Source organism: Trichoplax adhaerens, genomic scaffold (assembly GCF_000150275.1).
Source record: "Trichoplax adhaerens TRIADscaffold_38 genomic scaffold, whole genome shotgun sequence".
Taxonomy (NCBI): Eukaryota; Metazoa; Placozoa; class Uniplacotomia; order Trichoplacea; family Trichoplacidae; genus Trichoplax; species Trichoplax adhaerens.
In genome coordinates this window covers 309,878-323,244 of record NW_002060978.1, presented here as the reverse complement: position 1 = coordinate 323,244, position 13,367 = coordinate 309,878, and the positions used below count along the sequence as shown (strand labels likewise).

The 13,367-nt window shown below is 30.3% G+C and overlaps 1 protein-coding gene across 1 annotated transcript; it reads right to left on the bottom strand.

Moving 5' to 3' along the window:
• Positions 1-6,801: 6,801 nt before the first annotated feature.
• TRIADDRAFT_62235 (uncharacterized protein) lies at positions 6,802-7,794 on the bottom strand (the record flags this gene model as incomplete). The annotated part of the gene is made up of 1 exon (XM_002118146.1): positions 6,802-7,794. The coding sequence occupies one exon, from the start codon at positions 7,792-7,794 to the stop codon at positions 6,802-6,804; it is 993 nt and encodes a 330-aa protein (XP_002118182.1).
• Positions 7,795-13,367: the final 5,573 nt, after the last annotated feature.

Below are 13,367 nucleotides of genomic sequence, written 5' to 3'. Positions count from 1 at the left end.
TTCCGTTCTAATTCAGTTATAACTAATAGTTTGATATTTTTCACGAAAAAGGTCTAATTCAAACAATTACTGGTCGATGTCTTACCTCGAATAGTCGATAATCAGTTTTACTATAGTTGCGATAATAATCGTCGCATACGCGTTTATAAATCAATTAATTTATCAATTGTAATCTAAATTTATGACAATTTTGCGGCCTTACTAGCACCTATAAAACAGAACGCCAATTGTTCTCTATTACTATAAGCCTTAGGGCTTAAAAGCACTTAGTAAAAATATTACGTTATAAGTAAAGAGAATAAAATCATTCTGTTTCGATCCATAAATAATAAAGACGAATGCTGGGATGCATTACACCACTCATTCCAATCTCTTTCCATACTTTAATGATAAAAATGAAACTATGAGACTTTTATTGCAGACTAGATTATCAATTGAATTTAAATATACATTTCAATACGGTAAAGCCTTAAATCAGTAATTAAATAATTAATTCCTTTGACGTCTAGACGAAATCCACATAAAATTTAATGTAGATGAGTAATGCGGAAGTGCTCAATAAGAAGATAAGAAGATAAAGTCGTAGTCAATAATGCCAAGAGAATAAAATCAAAACTAGATGTCGCCACTATCTACGGGAAGAAACAATTGCGGTGATAAAATTTTATTTGCCATATACTACTTTAGAAGCATTACATTCTCTACTGGTAATCGTCATCAAAATAACCTAATAGATACGTCAATGTTACAAAATCAGAAAAATTTTTTGGCGTAGTTTTAGTCTTTATTACTTTGTATGTCAATCTCTAGTTATTACAATATAGTAGAACGATTCTTAAAGATGCTTTACCTCAAACTGGGAAGTTTTAATTAAACTCAAGTCTAATGTCTTCTCTTTAAGCCGCAAAGTTTGTCAAAGTAATTCAGTGCACAGGATCTAATCTCGATGGCTACCATGAAAGTAATCCGTAACGATAATAAATGGCCAATGCATCTAACTTACCTATATGAACTAGAGCTCTATTCTACGTAATAAATAATTGGTAAAGATTGGACAATAACTGTAACAATTTACTTGTCATATTCAAAGAATGACAATCGATCAATCTGTTATGAAATCAATGTGACCATTGTCTATCAGCAACAACGAATTGTCTTCAAGAAGAAATTGATAGACTACAGGTTACGACACTGTTGACTACACAAATAAGAACAGCGACATCGTAACTTAAACAATACTATCGCACGGTTCTTAATCTTTTACTCTGAAACTTTGAACAAGAATCTAGCAAATAAATCCTAGGTTGTCTATCAGGACTATGGAAAGTAATATGCTATAAAGTCACAACAATTATCTTGTAAACATCGGCTAGTGACAACACAATCTATAGATGATGTAGACATCGGTAAGCTATTGATCGCCAGGCCTACTTTTCACGCTTCTATTGATCTCAGATTGGATCTTAGCAGGTGTTGAAAGCTAATACGGAAGGTCTTTCAAGCATGACAGGTTGAATTATTCGTGTTCAGTTTTATTTTCTGTACATCAAATTTTAGTCGTCATGCTTTCATTCAAATCAGTGTGGGGCTATATACATTAGTCAGGTATATAATTACGTTAGAATAGTTGCTAATGTAGCAATTTTAGCTAAAAATTATTAATTTTGCATTAAGTTCAGTGTTTAAGTTGCGATAATTTGTTATGAAATCCTTGCAATATAGGTCAGTATATGTATCTTGAATCAGTAGCTTTCCATAGAATTAAAACGAAATGTCTTTTATGACGACGTTCAACTGGTATGATTTACTTGAATCGAATAACATTATTATTCTAATCTATTATGCAACGTACCAAATGTAGAATTATGCAAGACGATAATCGTATTTAATGGATTAAAGTTCGAATATATAAAAAAAAGTAAAAGTATCATTGGCAATCCAGCTACCAGCACCAATTTAAGGTTTAAAATTTAAAATTGATACTATCCTCAGTATTCTGTATAGCGCCGTGTTAATATAAGTAATAGCAAATGACACCAAAAGGAAAAATCGACGATAGAGTGAATTTAATTCCTTTTAGGATACTCATGAAAAAGGCTAGTAATCAAAGACAACTGTCAGATGAACTCCAATCATTTTCTTAAATAAATAGAATAGAATGGTTGCTATCCTGCTTGTTAAGATACTAAACGGATAAGTAAATAAAGACTGAGATTGGAGGATAATTTAAAATAGGGCACTATCGTTATCAATGAAGCATTAAACTTTCACATGTATATGTATAATTTATATACCATCTGTTTAAAATTATAGATTATATTCCTGGATTAAACTAGATTATTGCAATACAAATAATAACACCATCTCAACGTCTTAATTTCGTACAATTACGGTAGTTAATCCAACCTAATTAAGGCTAACATAATTATATCCTCTATATTAATCCGCTTCTTTGATGGGCAAAGGCATGATCTCAGACTAAATGATAGCCAGATCATTACAGTCATCCCGAACCTAGCTAGTAATCATATTAGCTTACCGAGGCTATAATAGTTTTCAGACTTTTAGAACCAGGAAGTAATTTCCATAATCTAAAGAAACGTAAGAATGAGAGCAAAGTATAAAAGGAAACAAAAGTTACGGAGAATAAAGAAAACTATTTTACTCCTGCTGGATAGTAAAAATTTAAACAAGAGTCTAAATCTTTTTTTTTGAAGCGTTTCTTTGTTTAATGCTGCCTTGATAAATTTCGACCTTCAAATTAATCCGTACAGATGTTAATCCTAACAGCTAATGCTGGGCTTCGCATTGGTTGAAATGAACATGACGGCACCCTACAACGATATAAATAAATAAGTTTTAAATTGATCAACCTCTAAGTCTTATTTGAAATGCCGGGGTCCATCCTTTCAGCATTTAAGGGCGACAGTTCTTATTATTGCCATAGAAACTGGGTTACGCCTTGAACATAGAGCTATTGTATTTATATTTTAATTTAGTTAGTAATGACGATAAAATTGAAATTAAAGAGTATAACTCACTCATTTAAAACTGTAAGTGCCGCTATATAATTGCATTCCATTTACATCTTTAACAGTGGTTCATGGTTTTAGGATCTTCTTAGTATTTTGTAAGGAACAAAATCCATGATATTCATTTGCGTTGTAATAGATCTTCAAGTTATATAGCAACTATGGTGTTTCCGGACAAGATATATATTAAATCTATAAACATAAACAAATGATTTTAGTCACAAATTAAATCTATACCTCTTCTTCAGACAGAAAATTTGAATAAATTAAAGCAATAAAATGAATAGCATTCTGCGTAGAGTTATCACGCTCCCTCTTCTTAATTAAGGTATCCAGGATATAATTCTGTTCATTCAACCGGAGAAAGAATCTTTAAGTATTATCATATCATTACTAGATACACTTAGAGTAAATATGTACACTTGAAGCAAATGTGTACATACTATATTAGACATTTAATATTTGCTATACTATTAATACAGCTCACTGCCTAATATAACTCAACCCGTAGAATAATATAAATAAGACTTGCCTCTGATTTTATTAAAATCCTCTCAAATGTAATGCGCATCATTTTAATTCATAGCTTGAACTTAATATAACTAACACGAAATGACTGAGAGATCTTACGGTGAAGTGGTGTTTATTACGTGAATTAAACTTGAAATTTATTTATTGAAGGGAAATTCCGATTAATAGCAAATGTTATAATGTTATACCATACTTGAATAGGTCGGTAATATTAATTAAAAATGCTAAAAAGAAGACTACATGAAAATGCACGATAAAATACTAGGTTATAGCATCTGCCAAGAAAGCTATAAAATTTTATCCATCTCACTGACAAACAAATATTTATAGTAATCCGCCTCTACGAATAATTAAGGTACTCGGGGAATTCGACATAAACAAGATGGCAGAAAATTATTTATGGACATAAAATTGACAGCAAATTAGAATAGCCAATATCCATCATACAACTATTAAAATAATATTTTTCAACAGTTTGTTTATTTTATTTAGACGAGCATTTTGCATTCATCTTTTACCAATACATAATTGTTACATGTCATAAAAATGTATTTCCATCACGTGTAAATTCGATGAATGTATATTCGTGAGCTAATAAATTCAAATTGTACTTTTATTTACATTTAATTTATTACTAAACCTTTACTTAGATTTTTCGTACAAGTTAGCAACATTAATACAGGATAACACTATTGCTGGGGAAAAAATCAAAACATGCTTTCGATATAAGCGAATAAGATTTTCAGATTCAATTTTCTAAGCAAAACAAAGCCATTTGTAATGACAGTATCATTAGGCCAGTACTTTTCAAGAGACGAAAGGCTGCCTTAGGCAAGACTGAAAAATTAAACCAATTTCAAATAAGTAATTGTTCCAGAAAGGCAAATTTACATGTTATATAAGTTAATTATACTTCCTAAGAAACACCACTAAACTTTCTACATAAACTTATTACTGATACAATCTAGTACTGTACGGATAAAGATCCCTATAATTAAGATATTAATAGTAGACAAATACAGATGTCAAAACGAACACCTGAAGTCATTAAAGCAAGCCCTATTCAATAAGCTCTATTTTCGAAATTATTGGTTCAGTAATTATAATCTCTCAAGAGTGGAGTTCATCAAATACAAAGAAGAATTTCAATAACTCACGAATGCATGTCAACTTACCGTCTATAGCAGAAATAGTTTGTTATAGGTGTTCTATAACAGACAAAAATATTTTTTAAAGAATTAAATGTGCAGTAGCGTTCCGTCATAATGAATAAATTGTTGTAATGGCCCGAAACTAAATTCTACGTGCTACAATCGCAAAAACGTTAACTGTAACCTATCGATATAAAAGACAAAGTAAGCATTGGAATCAATGTCTAAACTTTAATAAGAGACGATTGCTATAATGTTCTTTCTCTTAACAAGATATCTACCGATCTTTCTTAAATCTTTTTATATGCAATAGTAGCCTGAATTAACAACATTTTACCACCCAGGGCTCTAATTTCGAAATTTTAGTAAAGTAAGCACGGTTAAAAGCGGCCCTACGTTAACTATAATGGAAAATATTAAAGTATGCATTGCTTGTATATTATAATTGTGACAAAATAGTAATAGTACCTCTCAATCGTTCTATGGCCACATCAATCTCTAGATACTTATTCACGTAGGACTTCCTAACTGCAGTATACAGCATGGATCAAAACCACAATACTGGCAAATAAAAATTTCCTAATATTAAAACTATCATATTGCGACTGCCACTTTACTCTAAAAGCCTGGAAATCATCAAAAAAATCATTTTTCATACTTTATTTTGAAATAACTGAACTTACAGAATTTTTCAATTTAAGATCTTGAAATACGCAAGCTAATCAGCCGAAATGGCTATAACTTAAGGCAGTTCTTGTAACACCTAATAGCAACGTTTGTATTTATATGTAATCGATTTTGGGTAAAATATCTTTTTACTTAACCAAAGAAGAGCGATTCGATTATATTCAAATCCATCTTTATACTTGCAGTTCGACATTGGTGCCAGAAAAAATTAAGGAAATACCTACATTATAACGCGATCTGAACGATTTTACTAAGCAACTAATTTAAAAGAAAATAAACACCAACTCTGAATCTCGCAGATATTTCACTCACTTTCACATAGAACTAATAGTAAAATTTTGCAATCCTGTAACTAAAATAAATAATTGAACTCATTTTATTATTTAATAAGAGATAGATACACAGCAACTTCTTTTCGCGTAAGTCGTAGCTCGTCTAGAACTTTAATGTTAGAAACAATTAAGAGAGATTGCGATAGTAAATCCATACTTAGAAGTTATTTATTAATTATTTAAAAATTACTGTAAAATTGTACAATTTTGCCGTTAAATAAAATAATAATTACTACTATTTCATTATTTAATGAGAAAATTATAAACTGCAACTTAATCATTAATACATACGTTGGTAGGTTGTAGTTTGTTACGAACTTTTTATGCTAGCTATAATAACGAAAAACTAAGAATGCACGCTATATTGAGAAGTTATTGATCCCTTTTGTTCAGAAAGATATTTAATCGGATGAGCGGTAATACCGCTATCGATACTGAATTTAATGACCAGAAGAGGAAAATTTATAACTTAACTTTTATTAACTAACGTTAGCGTACATTTATCAATTTAATAAAGGAAATAGTATAATAATAAAATATTAAATCGGTTACTACAGTGTTATAGCCGGTGTATGCTATCATTTTCGCCCAATTTACGACATTGATTGAGGTATAAATTTTGCACGTACAATAGAACTAATCAATAAAAATAAGGTCATCTCAATTCTACAATACTATCGTTATACTCTACGAAATTGACCTCTATAAATCGTTACCAATACGAAAATGCAAGACATTGATCTTAATTTTACTAACATACTTAAAATTACTCTATCATCTAAGCAAAGTCAAAAATTTTGGTTTATAACATAAACATTTCAGTGAGCTCGAAATTCAGCTATAATAATTTAATCTACATTAATATTAGTAGCTAAAAAAATCTATGTCAAATCTATCATTTCAGAAGGAAAATAAAGTTGTATAACTACAGAAGTGTTCGGTATAAAGCCAAGCAATCTTTACGTAGCAAATATCATTTAGTCAAGCATAAACTTTTTAAAATTTTATAGTAAAAGGCAGTACGTAAGAACACCATATAAGCTTCCAAAAGTTAAATTATTCCTGGGTTCAATTTACATCAGCTTCATTTCTGTGCACCTTATAAAGGCACATACATTGCTCGGCTGTTTCGCGTCGTAAACTTTTGCGAAATCTAAGGTGTAATAACGATATAACCACACATCGACTCTTGTAAATAATTATGCATATTTCAACGATAAATCGCCGACTTAGGCTAATTTTAGGTAAAGGATCTAGTAGATAATGACTACTATAAGCTGAATTCATTAAAATGGCAACAAACGGCGTACTTAGTAACAAGAATGCTGCAGTTATCATGAGAGAAAACCAGATAACAGATTTTCCCCTCTCATAATTGCGCCAATTTCTCTTCATATTGGTTTCTTGCCACTTTCGCAATTGATTGTACATGGATATACATATCAGTAAATAGCATCCAACAATAATAACGGATGGAAGGAGATAGAAGATACAAAATAAAACTGTAAAGAAGATTCTGTTAAAATGTGCCATCATGATATCCTGAGTTACGGTGCAGCTGTATATAGATGGGCCATGAACTTCAATAAAATAAATTACTGGATAAGCTACACAAGCAGAAGTGATCCACATAGCGGTAATGCCTATAGCAACCTTTGAAGAACGAACAGGCCGATCACGACGACGATTTCGAATATGACTGAGATAGCGATCAACAGCAATTGCTGTAAATATGATAACCGAAGCTGCAAATGTAGTAACCATAATAAAATAAGCAATTGTACAAACGGGTTGTTTATGCATTTCAGTCATTGATGATGAATGCAGAATTAGAGAATAAACAGATGAAGTAAAAATTACAGCCGAGCATGCTAAATCGGATAATCCCTGATTCGCTAAGAGAATGTCATAAGCTTTATTAAATGATCTACTTTTAAATATTAGAAATATTAGGATTAAATTTAGGCAGAACCCTAAGTAGCCAACGCTTAAATCCCAAATTACCACAAAATAGAAATCTTCAATATACAACGCTTGGCTAAAATTACTGAGATTATCCATGGCTGCGTCGGAGCTGAAGTTTCAAACTCGAAACTACCGAGACGAAAAGGAAAAAAACATATTTAATAGCAAGTTCAAGATTATAACGTAAATCCAAGTCAATAGTTTTGATTAGTATTATTAAAGAAATTGCATTTTTCTCAGGAAAGTAAAATTACTACAGCCACAAAAATTTTAAAATCAAGATACAATACTACATGTTATGGCATCGACAAAACGTATTGCAAAATTACAATGACATTATTATAGAAATAGCTTTCTATCTGGATCACAAAGCTACTAAAGCTACTAAAATTGCTCGTATCAAGATACGGTACTGTATTCTACTGCATCAATATCATTGCGATATTATATTTTACATTTATATTTCATATTTTACATTTTAAATTTCTTTGAATTAAATTTTTACACGAGCGTTGCTTAAGAACTATGTGCTGCATCTAAGTTTGTTGACATAACATACTGCGAGATTACAATTAGTATTACTATATAAATTACTTTCGGTCAGGATCGAAAAATTGTTACGGCCATTAAATTGCTAGCAGCAAGATACAGTGATGCTGTTAATTAAGTGGCATCATAATGTTTAGAGATATTATATTTTACATTTATATGCCACTTTTTAAAAATAATGTAGTTTATTTTATGTATTTATGAAAGCTTTGTCAATAACTGCATAATGTATCTTGCTGTATCGATATAATTCGGTGCAGGATTATAATTTACACTAGCATTGCTTAAGACTATGATCGTAACTAATGAGAAACAGCACGGCATGAACTTTAATATTAATTGGAATATTGAATTTTAAAGAATTAAAACTAGCTGCTATAAGTATTATTGAGCCATATTAACTACTATCAATCTATTTTTCTATATTCCTAATATTGAATTATATGGTACTCAAGCAGTTTCTGCTTTCAGATGGAAATTTGGCTAGGTTAAGGTTTATAAAGTTACGTAAAATTTATACATAATTATAATGCACTAGAATCCGGCAGTATCACTAAAAGTGCTAATTGGACAATGGTAATGATTAAGTCTGAAAATCAAACACGGAAATTATGATTTGATCATAGTATATGCTGCCATATAAAATGTTTACTTTCTCATTTGGAACCAAGAATAGTAGCACTGCCTAAACTTAAATCGAATTTACGATAAACTTTTAATAAAACAGCTTCGCAACAGGACAATATCATTTACTATTTCTATATCGGACGCTTGAGCCACATATAAAATCCCAATTATTTCCTATGCTTGCAACTAGTGGACAATACAAAAACTTTGACGCCTCGTATTTTTAGCTAACGACTAATTTAAGAGATTACTACGCTATGTGATAATATGTACTTATTTACTGAACTCTTCTATAAAGGTCACTGCTTGTGTTTTAACTAACATCAACATTCTTCGAATAAAATCAAACTAAACATAAAATTATCTGCGGATATAAATATTCAAGAGCTGATATGAATAGTCATATTTTTAAATGGCGTTACAAAAGATTTCCATAGTAATAAACAAAGTTCTATAAGGTAGTTACGGTACAATCACTGTAGATAGAACTATAAATGAGATAACTTTAGCTACCATAAGTAATTATCAAATTCAATTTTAATCCAAGCCAATAACTTAAGATAATCTTGATATTTAATACTTCTACATTAGAAGTTGTCTAGATAAAATGAAGTTGTCTTAATATAGGCTAATTTATTTTCTACATTGATGCAATACTACAACAACATCACATCTAGAATAAGTTAGAATTTATAGATGAAATCGAACGTATCAAAATATTATCTTAACGTAGGCAAATCTATGTTTGGCAAGTATGCAATGCTGCGACATTATCACATCTAAAATATATCTGCAAGTTTCAGATTAAAGCGAAGCTATCAAAGCTATCTTAACATAGGCAAATATAATTTCTACAGTACTGCAATGTTGCAACAACATCATATCTAGAATATATAAAGAGTTATAGATAAAACAAGCTTCTACCAAATGTCTAAAGCAGATCAAGAAGTAAAATCAAACTATGCAAATAGTGTCTCTAAACAGAAAACAAACCAAATTTTAATTGAATACTATGAACTAACTTGTGCCAAATATATTTAATATAAATTAAATTATTAAGATTAAAGCTAGACTAAAATTGATGTCCTTCCGTATTATATACGATTTTTTCGAAAGATTGACTGCATTTTAGGTAAATTTTATGAAACTACTGTACTTTACGGCCATTTTTACACTGCTACTAAACACCGGTGATACAACTTGATCTTTATACAAAATTTTTAAAATCGTGTTCAAATGTTGGTAATACGGATAAACTGACACTCTTTTACTAATCGTTTACAAATACCTTAAGTACTTGTGATAACCAGTTGATGTCGACAATATTCTAATAGCAGTCGACACATACTTTTACATCTTATTCTTGATTAACAACCTACCAGTTTTTCTAACTTGAGCAAAGCAAATTAAAAACCGAAGTAAATCCAATCATTTAATGTGATGAGTAACGGTAGTTCAATAATATATTATTACATAAGTAAGGACCCGGAAGGTCACACAATAATTAAGATTTGCCGGTTTCGGTCGATGCATGTTAATTTTTACGTATACATGATGTTATTCTTATGCAATTACCATAGATCATCAAGATTATTTACAATTTCAATCAAGATTATTAGTGGTTTACTATTCAACCTGAGGGCTTTTAGCTATCATGGTGAATAAATAATTAATATTTTTCGATAAATAGAAAATAAATTTCAACGAATGGAAATCAAAAACCCTTAATTAGTTTCCATGTTATGAGCAAGTAAGAGTTAGGTCGTAAAATAACAATGCTGCAATAAGAAATACGAAAGTAGCAATAGTATTAAATACATCTCTTGAAAGAATTAACTTTTAATTGTTGCAGTCATCGTGATAACGAATATTTATTCCTGATCATTTTGTTAGAAAAACTGTCTATGGGAAATAAAAGGCGTTAACAAACTTTGTTCTAATTTAATAAGTATCGATACATGGCCATGAATACTATTACTATCCATAAATCACAGATAGATCAGGAAACTGATTAATACTGTCATGTTACCCTTAACCTTTGAGTAGTTTCCTCTACAAGCCTGATACTTATTTAATTGCTAGTAGTATTACTGATAATCCATAATACTATTCGGCAGCGAGTAAAATAATTTGTTCCTTAGCAATAGTTTGATATTTACTTAAGTCTTTTGTTGGAAAGTATCTTAATATTTGTTTCTCCGGGAGCTACAGGTAATAATAGTATGAACATATAATAAAATGTGCACTCTTATCCTATTCATAGATTTTAACGTTGAACAATGTGAGTAAATAATATTTACTACACTGTAATACTACTAATAGAAGCTAAAATTTTATAATTTATAGGATAGATGGATATTTTTGATATCGAATGCAGCTAGTAAATTCAAATAAAATTGATTTATGACGTTCTTTCAATTAGGTTTGTGGGAAACGTGTTAGCCTATTATACAATAATTTTGGTACGCTATAGCTAAGAAAAATGGCTAAATATCATCAACTTGGAAAGCGCTAATTTGACTTAAAAGCACGCTGTATAATATTCAATCGTAATATTACAGAATATGACATCAACATCGATTTAGTAGTGCAAACGTTACTAATGAGAAAGAGGCCATAAAGGTTCTTTTCTTAAGATGAACTATTCTGAAGTTGTTGACATTATTCTGTCTTTACGATTGTAGTTAGTTATTGTACAAATAAAGAGCTACTATTGCCCTCTTCAGTTCGAGAATACGTGCATAATTATGGTAAAAAACTTCAGAATCTGTTCACATTACGGATGATGTACATAGTTTACCAATAGGGTAGGTAGTAGGTTGATGGTGAAGAGACAACATAAGCATTTCAATCTTATCATCCCTGAAGAAAATTCCAGCACTTAATATAAATAAGTGATATAATCGGTGTGAAATAGCAACTGCCGTGATCAATTTCGATTGAGAATTAGTTTCCAAAAATTCATCCTAAAGGTTCATCTTCATTTTCTACCAGCTCACTCCATTTGATCCATCCGGCTTATTGGCTACTAAATAATGAAATAGATAAACACTAAAAGTGCATTTAAAAAGCTCAATTTACCGCGGACTTAAAAATCTTTAGCCTGTCACTACCAATCCTTACTTTAGCAATCTTTCCTAAAATGTTTTACTATAGTTATCCAAAAAAAACAATTTTTTACGTTGTATCACTTATTCCTAAGATTGCATAAACTACAAGTTAAACAGTACCTTGACCATTATTTTACTTTTCAACTTTAGAGAAAGGACCAAGTACCGTAGATATCTGTTATAAGACAAAATCATACTTACATGATATTTTTTGTCTTCCATGGAAGTCGAAAAAGATTAATCATACCAAAATTAAGCAGTTAACACTTAATACATAAGACACAATTAGTAATACACTGCAATTTCAAAGTGTAAAGTCCTATAAAACACTTTATTATATTGAAAGAAAAGTAGAAATTTGTCTAGATCGCCTTATTTTACCTCAAAAGCTAGGCAGCTCTTAATAACGATTCAAAAATTAAAAGAACATAAAATCTAGCCAAAAAACTGATTTACTCTTGAAAATGAGTCCTTAAATAATGAATTGCCATTAATTTTGTAGCATCTTTTCTTAAATATCTCAATATTTTACTTAACGACTCAAATTACTACAGAATAGTCTAAGTCAGGTAGCTACAGTATAATAATTACTACATGACCAGCTCCTTCGATAGGAGTCCTAGAAACTACACGACTGTATGCCATTTAACGCGGTGATAAAATACGCTTACAATGCTTTGGAGGTTTCTTCATTTGAAACGGCTAAATTAAATCAAACACATACATATTTTTAGTTAAAGTTTACTTTACTCATATCTATCTGGCTATAATTCATTTTCTAAGATTTATAGTCGCCCTTCCAGTATTTCAAATTCCTTCTTCACCCAATTATAAATCGATTATTTAATAAATTTAATGCGATATAATAAAACACATAAGAAACGCAGATAAATTCAAATTCAAGTGTCCGTTAATCACACCATAGTTTACCATAGTCTATTTAAAGAAAAGATATTTAAAGTGATCATTTGAAATCATTATTTAGATTTATTCGCGTATTACAGACTGGGCATATGAAATATATTTAGCTTTGATTTATCAAAAGTAACTTATTATAGAACATTTTCAAATTGCCTATTTATCTGAATTTAATTTGCTGATATCATTAAGCGGAAACCCACTAATAGCTAATATGCTTCAACCTGGTGTAACATCCAGAAATACATAATTCTATTAACTGTGATGTAAACTTACTACAAATTGACTGAATTCTCAATCAATTTTGGGTTCACCTTTGTCTAAAGGGCTGTTAGTGGTTACTATTCCTCTTGACGATAGTAGATAGTTGACATTTTGAGTCGTACCGTAAGTCGATATCGAGTAGGACAAATCTCACCATAGGATCATAAACTTAGTTTCTGTAGGAGTTTTAACTTTTCCTGT